This window comes from Pan troglodytes, chromosome 1 (assembly GCF_028858775.2).
Source record: "Pan troglodytes isolate AG18354 chromosome 1, NHGRI_mPanTro3-v2.0_pri, whole genome shotgun sequence".
Classification (NCBI taxonomy): domain Eukaryota; kingdom Metazoa; phylum Chordata; class Mammalia; order Primates; family Hominidae; genus Pan; species Pan troglodytes.
This window is the reverse complement of record NC_072398.2, coordinates 7,443,775-7,461,398: the sequence shown is the minus strand read 5'-3', so window position 1 is coordinate 7,461,398 and position 17,624 is coordinate 7,443,775. Positions and strand designations below refer to the sequence as shown.

Sequence of the window (17,624 nt, the reverse complement as noted above, 5' to 3'; positions counted from 1 at the left end):
ACACCCAACCCCTTCTCCCAGCTAGTTTACCTGCCTGGCTGCTGCAGACTTTGAGTTTGTGACCCTCAACTGATGGACACTCTCACCTCTGTTCTTGTAGTTCACTGATGTATCTATCCCCTAGGGCAGTGTTGGGCGTACAGCTGGCACTCATAAATGTTGTTGACTCACTGACTGAGGACCCACTGAGTAAGCCCTAAAAACTCTACTTCCTTCATAGGCTTTGCTGCCCCTGGCAACTTTCCTACCTTGAGTATTTCCCTTTTGGAGTACACTTGGAGTCAACTGTCCTCTCTCCTTAACTCCCTTATGAGCCCTAGACATTCTTTGATATGAAAAACTAATTTTTTTAGCAATCTTAGACACAGCAGAACTTTTCAAACATATTACAAGCCTAAGCCTTTCCAATACAAAATTTTATAGCCAGCAACCTTCAAAGAATCCAGAAATCAAGATCTCTCACCACCCACCAGCCTGTTCTGATTTTGGTTCTTCCTCCACATCTAGGTGCATTGCTGCTCAGAAAGTATGATGAATTATGAGAGTGCTTATTCATGTATGTCTACCCCAACCAGGGACCACTGCGATAGGCTGTGCAGGCTGTGCCCCCCACAGCTCTGGGATGCCATCCACAAAGGCTGCACAGTTGCCCTGCATGACCCCTGCCCCAGCTGCAGGTATAGGGGAAGGACAATATCTAAGATTTTAAGAATGGAAGAAACTATTTAGGTCATAGTCAACCCTTGAATTCATAAGTGGAGACATTGTAGCTCAGCAAGATTAAGTGACTTTTCTAAAGTCATATATTTAGCAACAGAACACAGCCAGAATCTAGGTCTCCTGACCTCACGTCCACAGTATATTCTAAGTCAACTTTACCAGTCGGCCCTGTCCTGCTCCATCCACATTATGGCAGGGCCCTATAGAAGTCTGCCCATCCCACCTCTTCTTTTTACTGGGGCTCTCATAAGAAGAGCCAAAGAGTGCTCGTTCTTTTTTGAAACTGTATCAGGAGACAGCCCATGTCCTGTGAGGTCTGCAAAGCAGGGCGAATATACTCCAGGGGGTATGCAAGATGATCCATCAAATGGGGGTAGAAAACTCTAGAAGTTTTCTTTCCTTTAAATTATTATCTCATTATTTTATTGTTGTCTGTTTTATGATGTTTATATAATTTTAATTCAGTAATATATGAACATAATTTACAAATAAATGTCAGTGGTGTGCATGAAAAATAATTGTAAGAATTTTTTATTTTTTGAGACAGACTTCCCCAGGCCAGAGTGCAGTGGCACAATTTCAGCTCACTGGAACTTCCCCTTCAAGGGTCCAGCAGCTCCTGTCTCAGTCTTCTGAGTAGCTGGGATGACAGGCATACACCACCATGCCTGGCTAATTTTTGTGTTTTTACTAGAGACAGGGTTTCACCATGTTGGCCAGGCTGGTCTCGACCTCCTGACCTCACATGATCCGCCCGCCTTGGCCTCCCAAAGTGCTGGGATTACAGGCATGAGCCACTGCACCCAGGCTTTAAGAAAAAATTTAATAGACATTTATGACTCCACCCTTGGAGAGTCTGATTTATCAAGTTAGGGCTGAGGTCCATGGTTTTTTTTTTTTTTTTTTTTTTTGTAAGGATTGGGTTTCACCATTTGCCCAGGCTGGTCTGGAATTCCCAGGCTCAAGTGATCCTCCTACCTCGGCCTCCCAAAGTATTTGGATGACAAGCGTGAGCCACTGCACCCAGCCTAGGAATTTCTTTTTTAATATCCAAAGTGATTCTGATGCACAATCAGATTTTGGAACGACTATGCTAAGGTCTTGAGCATTCTGACCTAGGTAAAGTTAAGATGTTGATAAAGTTGTATATACAGGTCTAAGGATAACTATTTACTTTAGGCTTAAGGAAGAATAAAGTAATTTAATTGGAAAAGCTACATATGACCCATGGTATCCAGTATAGACTCAGATGAATGCCTGAACTGCTGAGTATGGATCTCTCCTTTGTGATGCTCAAATTTAGTTGAGCAAACTCTTTTTTTCACATCTTTTTCTGACATTAAACTAATAAGATATGTTTCAGCTAAATCATAAATCGGCATCCTCCTAAAGTTTGCAGTTCAGACTTTATTTCCATGCTGTCTCATTGATTTTGTGACTGTGCTCTGAGCACTCTATGGGCTTTTGTTTAATTTGCATCCATTTCCTTCATATTGAGAAATATGAAAGTTCAATAGTTGGGCAGCTGTGGCAAGAATTCATTCTTGCCCGAGGTCTAGGGTAATAATTGCAATGCAAGATATTTCTGGTTATTACCCCTTAGGTTCAATATCTCAAACACAACTCCAAAATATAAACTACCTTAAAGTTAGGCTTTGGCCAGGTGCAGGGGCTCATACTATGGTTCCAGCTACTTGGGAGGTTGAGGCAGGAGGATCGCTTGAGTCCAAGAGTTTGAGGCTGCAGTGAGCTATGGTCATGCCATTGTACTCCAGCCTGGGTAACAGAGTGAGACTCTGTCTCTACTAAAGAAAGAAAGAAAGTTAGGCTTTGTGAGCCCCAGTTTTTGTAAAGAGATACACTGTAAAAAGTATAGTCCAGAGGGTAAAGAGAATTAAAAAGGAACTGCAGTATCTTTCAAAATTATAAATACACATACCTTTTGACTTGCAATACTATTTCTAGAAATTCATATATATACTAAAATGGAAATACTTATATATACAAAAATAGCCCTTTCACAAGAGACTGTTTATTACAATATTATTTGTAATCACAGGAAATTTGAGACAGGCGGGTTCCCCTCAGAAATTAAATAAGTGCTAATTTAGTAATACAAAGGAGTATTTGGTGGCAATAAAAAAAAGAACAGTTTTAAAATACGATTTAGACAGCTCTTCAAAATACATTATTAAGTGAAAAAAGCAATGAACAGGATGGTATATGCTACCCTTTGTATTTTTAAAAAAGAAAAGAAAAAAAAAAAAGAAAAACATGTACATACACAGCAACAAGGCCAGGTTTCTCCTTCCCTGCCCCTTCCCTGCTTGTGTGCCTCAGTTCTGCAAGTGCTTCCTCCCAGACCTCCTTGTCTGGGCTTCTTGCCTGGGATTCTTGTCTAGGCTTCTTCTGGGTGGCCCCTGTTTTCCAATAACCCTGTTTCTTCCTGTTACCCCATCTGATCAATGGAAGTAACAGCTTTCAGCTGTTGCTAATCTCTCAGGTTGGTATTGTTATTGTCCATTGTCTCGTCTACTAAGTGAGGAAATTGAAGCACGGTGATGGAGCCAGGATGGAAGCCCACATGTTGTCACTCAAGCTTGAGCTTTTTTAACCATGGCACAATACCATTCACAGATACTAACACCCGAAACATACATATGAATATATGGTAGATGCTACATGCTTTAAGGGAGAATAAGACAAAAGACAGAGTTTCACTGGTGGAGATGGGTGGGAGGGTGGGAGGGTGATGTCCCGGAAAGGCCTAAGAAAGTTACATTTAAGCTGACACCCAAAGGAGGATGGTTGTTAGTGGGGCTGGGGTCTGGGAGACAAACATCTTTGGCCTGTGCAAAAGCTCTTGAGGACAGAAAGAGCTCAGTATGTCCAGAAGGGAGGCTGATGAGAGAGACTAGTATAGGTGGATTAGAATCCAGCACAGGGGCAAGAGGAGGGCATGGGGTGAGCCTGGAAGGGCGATAGGGATCACTCAGGGCCAGGCCAGCCAGGTAACAGAAATGAAGTCTTCTTAGAGCACCAGGGAGCCACAGGAGAGAAGTGATGTGATCTAATTCATATTTCACAAGGGTCACTCTGTCTGCAGCACGACAATGGGATTTGGGTTGGGAATGAGGAAAGAAGAATGGGCAATAGTGGAAGCAGGCCAGGCGCGTGGCTCACGCCTGTAGTCCCTGCACTTTGGGAGGCCGAAGCAGGTGGATCACCTGAGGTCGGGAGTTTGAGACCAGCCTGTCCAACATGGTTAAACACTATCTCTGCTAAAAATACAAAAATTACCTGGGTGTGGTGGCACATGCCTGTAATCCCAGCTACTCAGGAGGCTGAGGCAGGAAAATTGCTTGAACCTGGGAGACAGAGGTTACAGTGAGCCAAGATTGTGCCACTGCACTCCAGCCTGGGTGACAAAACGAGACCTTGTCTCAAAAAAAAAAAAAAAATTAGTGGAAGCAGAGAAATTACCAGTTTATTGCAGTAGTTCTGGTGAGAGAGGATGGAGAGTTGAACCAACATACTGCAGTGGGAGTGGGAAGAAGTGGTCAGATTTCAGGTATATTTCAGAGGAAAAATTAACAGGACTTGACAGCAGATTGGATGTGGCTGGTGAGCAAAGGAGAAGTGTCCAAAAGGGTTCCTGGCATTATGTGCTACCCAACAGACTCACTTAACCACCCAATACCCTTTCCGGATTAAGACCTTATACAGGTCGGCCAATCCTCACCACAAGCAAAACCACAAACCCAGCATGGAGGGCTGGATTTTCTTTTAAACAGGAACAATACAAAGTACTACGCGAATATCACCACATAATGGAGTAAGTAGATTCTTACTGTTAATTACTACTTAATCATTACTTATAATACAGCCTGCGGGCAAATGGATTTACAACCAACTTAGAAATGAGCCTATCAAACATAATCTATTTATAAGTCAGAATTAACTTGATAAAGAAAAATATATATGTTTTCCATCTAATTTGTGTTTTCCAGGCCTGTCAGAGAGTTTTCCATGCCAAGAGGAGCCAACACTTTTTGCTACTGTGTTAAGGCAAATGTGATTGTCACTGGAGGTGAGAGGACGGTTCACATTACATAGGGGTTTTCTACTTTGCAAACATCGTTCTCTTCGAGCTTTGGTGCTAGGAAGAACACATTAGGGAATTTACAAATTTGTATCAAGTCAAATCTGTTTGTCTTTTTCTTTCTGGCGTCCGGATTTGATAACATACTTAGAAAAGCCTTCTTCAGCCCAAGAGTGTGTGAGAGAAATTTTCCTGTATTTTACTAGAATTTGTTCTTATTGTTTTTTTTTCTGTTTTACCTTTAGAGCTTTAATCCATCTGGAGCTTATTTTATGTGTGAGAGCATGAGTTCCTAGGTCTCCCAGGAGACCTGGAGCCCCCGGCACTTATGTGTGTGTGTGTGCCTTTTTCTGGAGAAAAATTTCAAAATTTCATCAAATCCTCCAGAGGAGATCATGACCAAAAAGGTCAAGAGCCAATGGTTTAGAGTTAACAGACGAGAAGACCAGGAAGACAATCTTGAAGAATACCAACATTTAAGGGATAGGTTAGGTAGAAAATAACAAAAAAGGTTATCTGCTAAGAGGAAGGGAAAAGGTAACACAATAAGTTTTGGGGGGGGAAGGTAGGGGACTAAAATAATCTTTGAGACTCAGACTCCTTATTTATAATACTGGGGTTTTAATATCCATAGGATGGCCTTGAGCCTGGGCCCTGGAGTCAGACTGTGTGGGTACAACTCCTGGCTCTCTCACTTGTGAGCTGTGTGGTGGGCAGGCTATTCATTCCTTTAAGCTCCAATCTCATTTGTAAGTGGAGTTGATAATAGTACCTACCCATAATGTTATTATAGGAATTAAACTGACTGGGCTCCATGGTTTACACCTGTAATCTCAGCACTTTGGGAGGCCGAGGCAGGAGGATTGCTTGAGCCTAGGAGTTCAAGGCTGCCCTAGGCAACATGAAAAGACTGCTAGTCTCAGCTACTCAAGAGGTTGAGGCAGAGGATCACTTGAGCCCAGGAGGTTGAGGCTGCAGTGAGCCATGTTTGTGCTACTGCACTCCAGCCTAGGCAACAGCAAGAGCCTGTCTCAAAACAACAACAACAACAACAATAACAACAAAACTAAACTAATTCAAAGTCCTCAATACAAATTTGTTATTAATAATACAAACAATAAGAAAATAACACCTGGCCAGGCGCAGTGGCTCGCACCAATAATCCTGGCACTTTGGGAGGCTGAGACAGGAGGATCGCTTGAGCCCAGGAGCTCAAGACTAGCCTAGGCAATATAGTGAGACCTTGTCTCTACAAAAAAAAAAAAAAATTAAAAATTAGCTGAGCATTTGGTGTGTACCTGTAGCCCCAGCTACTAGAGGGGCTGAGGTGTGAGTATTGCTGGAACCCAGGATGTTGAGGCTGCAGTGAGCCGTGACTGTGCCACTGCACTCCATCCTGGATGACAGAGCAAGACCCTGTCTCAAAAAGAAAGGACGAAGGAAGGAAGGAAGGAAGGAAGGGAGGGAGGGAGGGACGGACGGAGGGAGGGAGGAAGGGAAGGAAAGGAAGGAAGGAAGGGAGGGAGGGAAGAAGGAAAAGAAGGGAAGGAAGGAAGGGAAGGAAAGGAAGGAAGGAAAGAAAGGAAGGGAAAGAAAGAAGGAAGGGAAAGAAAAAAGAAATAAAGAAAGAAAGAGAAAAAGCAAGGAAGGAAGGGAGGGAGGAAGGAAGGGTGCCTACTTCATAGGATGGTGTTTAAGATTAATTGAGATAATTTATGCTTGGTGCATAATAGGTTCTCAATAAATATTAATCCTCTCTGTTTAAACACATTGGCAAAATCGCTTTGGCAAATGTGGAGGTTTTCTTGGGATAAAATGAAATTTGCGATTCTAGTTAGGAGACTGTTAGAGAAGACATGAGTCAGATGGAGAGGGTCTGAATTACTGTAGGTGCTATTATTTAAAAAAAGAAAGACTCGACCTCAAAGACATGGGAAATTAATTATTCATAAGACTTGGAGATGCAATGCTTTTGGGGATTAGTAAGAGAAATCAACCAGCTCCACGTTTGTATGGTGGGAGAAATGAAAGAGTAGCAATTGTGTTGATAGTTGTACAGAAATTAGGAAGTGGGTGCTTACCTGGGGAAGGAGAACAAAAGAAAGCTCAATTGTGAACTTAAATGTCAAGTGTTGATTGGACATTCAAGAGAAGATTCCTTTTGATGACAGGAAAAGATCTGGTTGGAGATGAATGATGTCAGGGCTCCCTAGGCTACCTGGATCTGGGAGAAGATGAGCTCCCAGAGGTTCCTCAAGGAGGCCAGGGCGGCCTTGTAAGAGACAGGAGGCATGTAGGCTTGCAAGACTTCAATGAGCAAAACAGAAACACAAACAAACATCAAGAAAGTGGCCTACATTGCAAACCCAAACTTTAAAAAGGGAAGAAACAATAAATATTTTTTTAAAAAAGAAGAAAACTCTGTCATCAAGAAAAAAATCAATAAATACATCATTGGCAAAAGAGTTTACCGCAAAAATATCTATTAAAGGAGCCATGATGTTTAATGAGTAAGTGCTATTGGCTCTGTCTATCATAAGATTTCTTCAAATTTCTCACTCTCAAACATACACAGCAGGCGGTTTGGTTTCCTATCTAAAGTGTCCTGCCTCATCCCTGAAGTGCCTATATTGCTAAATATAAAGACAGCTGAGCTCCTATTTCATGGCTGGGGAATCTCCCCTAAGGGCATAAAGTTAATTTTTTTTTCAAGTACACTGTGCATTCAAAATTTATATTTAAATCTACGCTCAGCTTTGGGCCTTCTACAACACTAAACTGAAATTAGCTTATGGTTCCAACAGTATTACAAAGATAATATAGTAGCCTATTGGCAAGCACAACAAATTAAAACAATGCACTAGAAGTTAGAATAGCTGGGTTTAGCCATCGCCTGGCCAATCACCAACTCTGATTTTTCAGCAATCACTTAATTGCTCCCTTTTGCTCATTTTCCTTATCTGGTGAAAATGAGGAAGTGGGACTAAATACATTTCAAGATCCCTCTGAGCCTAAAATACTGTGATTCTATTTTTTAAAGAACTGCCTGTTCACAGGGAGATAAACTAAAAATGTCCTTTGGAAAATTTGGAAGCCAGTTTGCCAATTAGATGCTACTCAATATATAATTACAGCTTTGTGCACTCAGAAAAACCAAAGCATTAATTGTCCACAAACCTCTAAGACTCAAGTGAGGACATGAAGAAAAGAAAGGAAGGCATATGGATAAGAAGTCTGTAAAGAAGTGTGTGGGAGTCATGGCTTGGGTAGGGAGCAAGTTTCTTGATACTTGGTAGTGATGATTCTAAGAAAAACAGGAATCCAAGTCTCTCAACCAAAGTAATTACAGTTATTTAAAGATCTCCATACTGAGGTCTAGAACACATCAAGAAACAAATGCTAGAATCAGAAAAAGAAGTGGGATGCTTTCAGAAAAAGACGTGGGTTACTTATATCCCAATTGCTTGATCCCCATTGCTCCTTCCTGAGTTAATGACTGTCTTGGCTTATTACTTCCAACGGAAATGGGCACAATTTTTGGTCTGGATCACACATCAGAAGGAGGATGCAAGAGATGAGGGAGGGAGAGCCCCTTGTTGTGAGAGATAAAGCAGCAAACATGTTTGAGAATCAAACTGCAATGAATCCTCCTGTCTCCGTTGCATGTCTTTAGTTAGGCAAAAATATTAGCCCTCTTCCTCTTTCAATGCAAACCCTGCACATGAAACCCTCTGAAAATGCAGTACTTAAATATATGGCTAATGTGAAATTTGATTCTAAAATCTGATTGTCACATTATGCTGTCACATTAATCTTAACCAACTCCTCTTCACAGCCCTTTGCCCTCACACACAAAAGAATACAAAATGTTAAGAATTGACCAGTTTTTATAGGCTTTGTAATCTTAGTATTTTAATCATTTCTGGGGGAAAATGTGTTTGGTAAAGTTTTAGGACTTAAACCACTTCAGTGTTTTTGGATTAAGTCATTTGACTCTGATTAACCTCAGTGTTCATTATATTATAAGACCCTCATCTACAGCTTGAAAACGTATTAATTATAGGTTTTCTAGCTCTCTCACAGAGGGAAGAAAACACTTAGTAGTATGACCGACAAGCAACTAATACTTTTCATCATGCATAATTTATTGAATGGTCACAGTTATGGAGCCTCTATTAGTAGAAAATGCAAATTCCCAGTAACTGAAAACACATTTTTCTCAGGAGAGTACTCTTGTTGATTAGTGACTCAGCCAAGCACCATTGCTAAATGTACGGTATGTACCCGCTGACGACTCAAAATATACAATAAAAGCAGCTTTGCTAGGCATAGTTGAATGTGTTAAATGTGCAGGGACATTTGATGAGCTTCAAAAAAGCACAAGCTTTTGCAGGAAAAAAAAAAAAAAAAAAAAAGCCAAACCAGGACAGAGTGTTTACCAAGAAAACCTAAAAATTTCCTGAGCATTATTTTGGTGACCATCAAGAATATTTTTGCTGAACAGTGTTTGCACTAGCCTTTTAGGAATTAAGTTCTTAGTATGGAAGGTTCAGAGTAGAAACACAATTACCCTCCAAAAAGATATTTTGGGGGTTCTGCATGCATTTTTTTCATGTTTTGTTCAACAAATATTTTCTGCACAATTGCTATAGACTAGGCTATTAACCTTATAAAGGTCAGGTTGTATTCCTAACCTGCGAACATTTAAAGCCTAATAGTGTAAGACAAGTTTATAGATAACTACAAAGTATAGCATGAATCAACATATGATGATGATGATGATGATGATGATGATGATGATGGCGATGGTGATAATAATACAGATGAAATAATATAGGCTTTGAGAGCTTAGCATCTGTCCCTTTCTGCTAATTCTGCCTCCACAAAGCCACCACATATGATTCCATTCCAAGCAACGAAAGCAAGCAGAGCTGGAGGACATCTGTGGAATAGGCAATAGGGAACCTCCAAAAGATTGGATTTTCTTCACAACGAATAACGGACAAAGCCATTAGTTTAAGAGGCCTAGATATTCCTCAGGTGGCAGATCTCTACTGCATTCTTCTTCGTGTGATATACAAGTCATAGATTTTCTTCTGGGGATATAGCCTATTGCCAGCCTCATCATCCAGGAATGATAATGCCCATTTCAGGGGATGTCCCACCAACATGATGTAAGATCATGTTGTGCAAGGCTTGTGCACCTGTGGGTGCAAGGCTTAGGTTCTGAACATGTCTGAATAGCATGACACATCTTGGCAATTTCCAATGAAAAGCAAATGCAGTCAAGATACTGCATTATTGGAATTAGTCAGTTTGAATCATGTAACTGAATATCTGGTGAGTTTCTTACTACCTATGAAAATTCCAGATTGCCCTCTGCATTCACTGTAGTGATGTCTCCCTCCGGAGCACATAATCATGAAATTTTAGAGCTGGATGGAGCCTTGAAGATTATAATTTTACACGAGGAAATTGAGACCCCAGACAAGTCGCAGAACTAGTTAGCTGGCAGAGCTGAGACTGAATCAGTTCTCTTTGCACCCACTCAGCCCTGTGTTCTTCCTGGACCACAGAAATCTGGTTTACTAGATGCTATCTCTCTCCTGCTTTTTTGTGTGAACTAAGCCCGCTCATCTTATCAAGAGTGATGCACTTAGATGAAGTGACTCATCCAACTGAGAGAAGAATCTGCTAAAGGAAATAAAATCCTCTCTTTGATATGTGACTTTATCTAAATTCTGGCTTCACACATGCAGAAAAGAAAAAAAAAGAAAGAAAAAATAGAAAGCAACAAAAAAACAGGGAATTAACTCTTTATGAACCGTAACATTTATAGTATAAAGACCTATCTTCAGATTTGACATACTCTCTACAAATAGTTGTTTACCCTCTATATCTCCTTACCTTATTGCTGCTACTAGATTGTGAACTCTTAAGAGCAGGGATCATATTTCATATATCTGTGTATCAGTTCCTCTCCCCTAAATATAATCTAAATGCATTGTAGGAACTTAGAATAATAGTAATAGTAATTGTTAGTTTACGGTCCAGAAACTGTTCAGTTACACATTTACAACTCCACTCAATCTTCACAATAAAACTATGATGTTAAGTTCCATTTATCCCCATTTTATAGATAAGAAAACTCAGATGCAGAGCGGCAAAGCAACTTACTCAAAGTCATAAAGCTAGTTAAGGGATAGAGCCAGGTTTCAAATCAAATATGATTCGCTCAAAATACGTGTCCTTAACCACTTCATGAGTGACTCTACAAGCCAACTCATTTACTTAGCAAACATGTATTAAGCACTTACTAGTTGCCAAACACTGCTATCAGTGAGAACTACTAGGCTCACCAGATAATGGGTAAACAGATAGGTAAACAGACAATTATTAGTGCTGTAAAAGAAAGCTGAAGAAAGCACAGTAAAAACACAGAAGAAGGAGTCTGAACTCCGTTTAGGGCAGAGGAAGGTGATTAGGGAAGGCGCTGCGGAGAGTAATAACCAAACTAAGTCTGAAAGGGTGTAAACCTGGGTCTTCTGAAAAAGTAGACCTTGGGCAGGAACGATATCTAGAATTTCCTTGTATCCTTCACATCTTGCAAAATACTAAGGGCACAAAGGAATCAGAAGAGAAGGGGGAGCATAGATTTAAAAAAACTTCTAAGTGCACAGTTAACTTCTCAAGAGATTTTTCTCTCTTGCTGTTAATAAGGGCAGCATGGAAGTTTGAAATTTAAGAAAATATTCCACTTCCTCATTAACCACAACCCCTAAAATATCTTGTTTGATGTTTTAGCCAACTTGAGCTGCCTTAACAAAATACCATAAGCAGAAAGGTTTAAGCAACAGAAATTTTCTGGAGGCTAGAAGTGCAGGATCAAGGTGCCGGCATTGTCAGTTTCTGGCGAGGGCTCTCTTCCTGGCTTGTAGACATCTGCCTTCTCTCCATGTTCTCAAATGGCAGGGAGAGAGAGGGGAGAGAGGGTGGGTTGGGGCAGCAGGAGCTGGTGTCTCTTCTAATAAGGACATTAATCCCATCATGAGGGCCCACCTTCATTACCTCATTGGAACCTAATTATCTCCCAAAGGCCCCCCATTTCCAAACACCATCGTGTTGGGGCTAGGGCTTCAATATACAAATTTGGGACGGAATGAATTCACTCAATTGCAATTCTTAAGAAATGGAAACCAAGAATCAGCTATGCAATGAGTTTTTTTCAGCCTGCCTTTAATAACACTCCAAGAAGTGAGAGCCTCTGAAATGAACAAATGACCTTCCAAAAAAATTAGATGAACATTCAATGAAGATCCATTTTTTTGTTTGAATACATGTTTTTCCCTTCTTTGGGCACTTGATAGTTAAACCTCTGAGCTGTGATTCATCATCCCAACAATGAAGTTATTGAAGTGGTTCAAAACATATCTTTTGAATTCTTACTATAGATTATATGTGACAGTAAACAACAACAAGTCCTGTCCTCAAGGCACCTGGAGTCTAATAGTGGTCCAGACAAATAATTAACTATGAAGGATGATGGGGATGAAGGAGGCACATAGGTAGGGCACTCAGGTTTGAAGAATATGGAAGTATTCTGGAATATTATTGGAGGAAAAGCTATGCTGAGACTTGATGGATGGATTGGGATACTCGAAGAAGAGAAAAAAGGTAGAGAAAAATACTATGCTTTTTCATGAGGCCCAATAAAATAATCGTAGAATTATGGAAGCATCTATCAAATTTGCCTGGTTTATAAATACCCAACTAACAAGTCACCTAATTATCCCTCCATACCTGACATGCCCTTTCAGTGTGGATAATCTATCAAAGTAAAAATCCAATATACATCAGGAAATACATCCTAATGGGTGGCCCAATATATAATACCAGATTAACTAGAATTACTATTTTGGGTTTTAAAAATTTATTTATTTTCTTTTTTTTCTTCAAATTTATTTTAAGTTCCAGGGTACATGTGAAGGATGTGCAGGTTTGTTACATAGGTAAACATGTGCCATGGTGGTTTGCTGCACAGATCAACCTATCACCTGGATATTAAGTCCAGCATCCATTAGCTATTCTTCCTGATCCTCTCTCTTCCCCACCACCCAGTGAATGTGAGTTGTTCCCCACCGTGAGTCCATGTGTCCATTCTCAAGGTTCAGCTCCCACTTATAAGTGAGAACATACAGTGTTTGGTTTTCTGTTCCTGTGTTAGTTTGCTGAGGATAACGGCTTCCAGCTCCATCCACATCCTTGCAAAGGACATGATCTTGTTCCTTTTTATGGCTGCACAGTATTTCATGGTGTATATGTACCACATTTTCTTTATCCAATCTATCATCAGTGGGCGTTTGGGTTGATTCCATGTCTTTGCTATTGTGAATAGTGTTGCAATTAAGATACGCAGCCACGTATCTTTATAATAGAATGATTTGTATTCCTTTGGGTATATACCCAGTAATGGGATTGCTGGGTCAAATGGTATTTCTGTCCCTAGATATTTGAGGAATTGCTACACTGCCTTCCACAGTGGTTGAACTAATTTACACTCCCACCAACACTGTAAAAGCATTTCTTTTTCTCGCAACTTTGCCAGCATCTGTTGTTTCTGGACTTTTTAATAATCACCATTCTCACTGGCATGAGATGGTATCTCATTGTGGTTTTGATTTGCATTTCTCCAATGACCAACGATGTTGAGTTTTTTTAATATGTTTTTTGGCCACATAAATGTCTTCTTTTCAGGAGTATCTGTTCATGTCTTTTGTTCACTTTTTAATGGGGTAGTTTTTGTTCTAGTAAATTTGTTTAAGTTCCTTATAGACTCTGGATATTAGATGTTAGTCAGATGGATAGATTGCAAAAATTTTCTCCCATTCTGTAGGTTGTCTGTTCACTCTGATGATAGTTTCTTTTGCTGTGCAGAAGCTCCTTAATTAGATCCCATTTGTCAATTTTTGCTTTTGTTGCTATTGCCTTTGGTGTTTTTGTCATGAAGTCTTTGCCCATGCCTATGTCCTGAATGGTATTGCCTAGATTTTCTTCTAGGGCTTTTATGGTTTTGGGGTTTACATTCAAGTCTTTAAACCATCTTGAGTTAATTTTTGTATAAGGTGTAAGAAAAGAGTCCAATTTCAGTTTTCTGCATGTGGCTAGCCAGTTCTCCCCGCACCATTTATTAAATAGGGAATCCTTTCCCCATTGCTTGTTTTGGTCAGGTTTGTTGACAATCAGCTGGTTGTAGATGTGTGGTTTTATTTCTGAGATCTCTATTATGTTCCATTGGTCTATGTGTCTCTTTTCGTACCAGCACCATGCTGTTTTGGTCACGGGAGCTTTGTAGTATAGTTTGAAGTGGGGTAGTGTGATGCCATCAGCTTCGTTCTTTTTGCTTAGGACTGTCTTTGCTATTCAGGCTCTTTTTTGGTTCCACTTAAATTTTAAAATAGTTTCTTCTAATTCTGTGAAGAATGTAAAATGACTATTTTGAATTTTAGGCTTTTTAAGTGTAAATTATGACTGTTAATAATTTAGGTTATACATAAATTATAACTTAGGTTATAATGCCTTTATACAGCCTTTTTGTCTAGTAGCCTAAAGGTTCTCGGTAATATGTAAGGTGCTTAGGCATGCTTTGTTGTATTACTAACTCAATTCCATTTTCTCAGATGTACAAATCACATTTAAATAATTAAATTAAATCATTCAATTAAAATTACTTAATCTTTGGGAGTTAGTTTCTTTCTTTTGTGAGATAAGAAAGTTGGATTAGGCAACTTCTAGGATCCCAGTTTGAAGTTCTTTGATGTTTTTATGACTCAGTTTCCAGGATGACATTTAAAGAACTATTTGTGAAATATAAAATTTAATATCTTAAAAATATTCTATATTTTGTAAATGATTACAGTTTTTATTCTTTTTGGAAACATAATTAGATTACAGCTGCACATTTGTTTAAGTAATGCTGGCTACTGTAAAAAATAACTCCCAAAATGTGAATGGGTCAGACACAATGAAGATGTAAAGTTTAAAATCAGCTCTCAGAATTCACTGGCTAAAACTCAGTAATCTGATCACGCCTAACTGCAAAGGAGCCTGGAAATGTGTATCCAGGAAGAGAGGATATGGTTTTGGTGAACATGTAGCCAGTTTTTTCATAAAACTGTGTGTGTGTGTGTGTGTGTTTGTACATATGATAATACATTATTGGTTCAACTTTTATTTTCAGTGCTATCAAAATTCCAACAGATCATGGCTAAAGGATATAGTCAAAAAATTTACAGAAGAAGAAGATACAATTAGCAGATATATTTGGGAAAAAATACCCAACAGCATTAGGTATCATAAAATGTAATTAAAAATAAGGTATCATTTAGACCTATTAACATAGCAAACATTTTAAATCATGACAATATTCATGTGCTGGCCAGAATTTAATGAAACTGACAGAATATATCATTGATGGCCTTGGGATTTAGTACAGCCATTTTGGAAAGTAAGCTAGCAATATGTTTAAAAGTGATAAAAATGTATATAGCCTGTAACATAATGATACCACACTTGGGACTTTATCCACAGTAAATAATCCAAAAGGAAACAAAGACCACAGAAGTACAATAACCATTCGTTGCAGTATTGTTGAATAAAGTAAAAAACTAGAATTAGTGGACTAATCAATGGACAAGGGGTTAAGAAATTCTGAAATAGTAACTAAAAGGATAATTATGCGGGCATGAGCTCATGGCCTTTCCTAAATAAAAAAAAGTAGTGGGTATAAATATGTATCTAGAAATATATCTAATTTATATTTTTAAAAAGTTAACACTGATTTCTCACAGGGAGTTAGAGATTGTGGAGGAAAAGACATTTTTATAAAAATTATACCCTTCTATGATTTTTAGCAATTAAAAAACCATATTTATTCTATGGTAGTAACTACACATAAATTATATATGCCTATGAATACATGCTAGAAGGGAAGACGGAAAAATGACAACAGTTGATTTGTTATAATGGTGAAGATTAAGTGCAGTTTCCTCCGTCCTTGATTTCTTTCATTATTATAATGTTTTCATAATTTAAGAATGAAAACAAAAGAACAGCTGCCTTAAATATTTTTGGAAGTAAATAAAGTATAAATAATACATTAATGTATGAATGTATAGGAAAGGATTGAGTCAAGAAAAGAACTCATAAAATATTTATAAGAATTCACATTTGTGTATGTAAATACAGTCTTTACAAAACAGCCTTCACAAGAAGCAGCAGATCCAAACCAAGGCCAGCCCCTTAGCACATCAATCACAGAATAATGCATCCTGCCAGAAACGGACTGTGATTTGCTGTTAGAAGAAAGATACGGGTATGATACAGTGAGAGATACATTTGAAACTCTGACCACCTCAGAAAACAAACAATCTTTCCCTGTCCTCCTTTTCAGGAGATGATAAAGTCATCCGGTTGTGGCACCCCAATATCAGCACCAAGCCAGTGGGGAAACTTGTGGGACATATGTTCAGTATCACCGAGATCGTAACCAATGAAAAAGATCAACATGTGGTCAGCCTTTCCTCTGCAAAGGTAACAAAAAGAAAATAACAAAACAAAACTAGTTTTTTCCGTAAAATTATCTGTTGGAAGGCATAGGGATGATACAATTTTTGACTGAAATAAATGATAGTCATTGAATCATTGAGAAAAATATTGTCAGTATGGAAAAGGAAATGATAAGCCAATGTTCTCTCTTTCTATTGATTATAGCACAAGTAAGAACATGTTTAAAAACAAGTGTAAAAGAAAAACAATATTGAAAAGATAGCAAATTTTACCCTCAAAAGTAAAACATAAGAGGCCTTTCAATAGATAGGAATATTAGGAAAAAATGAGGATTTCTGTTATTGTTGCTGTTATTAAACAGTGTTTGAAACATTCTAACCAATGTAATAAAACAAAAAAAGTTATAAATATTAGAATTAGGAGACTGAATTATATTTGCAAATAATGGGATTACCTGCTTGAAAAAAGATCAATAAAATCAACTTCCAGTGTAGGAATAGATAAATTCCATAAGGTGGCTCGTTGCAATAGCAACTTAAAAATAAAATAAAATAAAAATTTCTAAAAAGTAAAAAAGGAAATAAATAAATGTCTATATAAGAACAATAATTCGTGAGGAAAAAAGGTCAAAGAGATAGCATTCACAAGAGTAAAAAATATGCAATACCTAGGAATAAACTTAATAGGCAATATTCACTACTAACATTAAGATAACTCTGAAGTTTTACTGTGTTTAAGAATACAAATTAAGGGACATACTATGTTCCTACATGGAAATATTGTGCTGTAAGATATTCTCCATCAGATTAATATATTTATTTATTGCTAGTCAGAATTACTTAAGTGTCAGCTTGCCAAGTTTAAAGTTAATGTAAAAATACTGGTATATAGGAATATCCTAGAAACTCTGGAAGATATAATTATGAGATGGCACTTTCCCTGTCCAATATTAAAGCATATCATAAAGCCAAAATAAATAAAACAGAGCAATAGTCAATGCAGAAATAATCACATCTATGAAGCAAAGGAGAAAATGCAGGAATTAGTTTATGTCTATGTGGGAATTTTGTATAGGACAGAAATAATGTTTCAAATATGTGAGCAAAGGATGGTTTGTTCAATAAGTGTTGGGAAAACTGATTAGCCATAAAGAAAGAAAGATGTAATCAGATCATGATTTCATAATATGCAGCACAATACATTACATATGAATTAAAGATTTTAAATTTAAAATACA

The 17,624-nt window shown here is 38.3% G+C and overlaps 1 protein-coding gene and 1 long non-coding RNA gene across 8 annotated transcripts in view; one reads left to right on the top strand and one right to left on the bottom strand.

Moving 5' to 3' along the window:
* Positions 1-17,624, bottom strand: part of LOC134807951 (uncharacterized) — a 171,517-nt gene that overhangs the window by 29,732 nt on the left and 124,161 nt on the right. The gene's annotated exons all lie outside the window — the stretch shown is intronic.
* Positions 1-17,624, top strand: part of WDR64 (WD repeat domain 64) — a 149,381-nt gene that overhangs the window by 54,968 nt on the left and 76,789 nt on the right. For all 7 annotated transcript variants that reach the window (XR_010149631.1, XM_063790120.1, XM_054660867.2 and 4 more), the window contains 2 exons: positions 4,731-4,810; positions 16,272-16,411. Coding sequence is in view for 6 of the 7 variants with exons in the window: in XM_063790120.1 (XP_063646190.1) it covers positions 4,731-4,810; positions 16,272-16,411 (220 nt within the window). In the remaining variant the exon portion in view is untranslated. The remainder of the gene's footprint in view (positions 1-4,730; positions 4,811-16,271; positions 16,412-17,624) is intronic.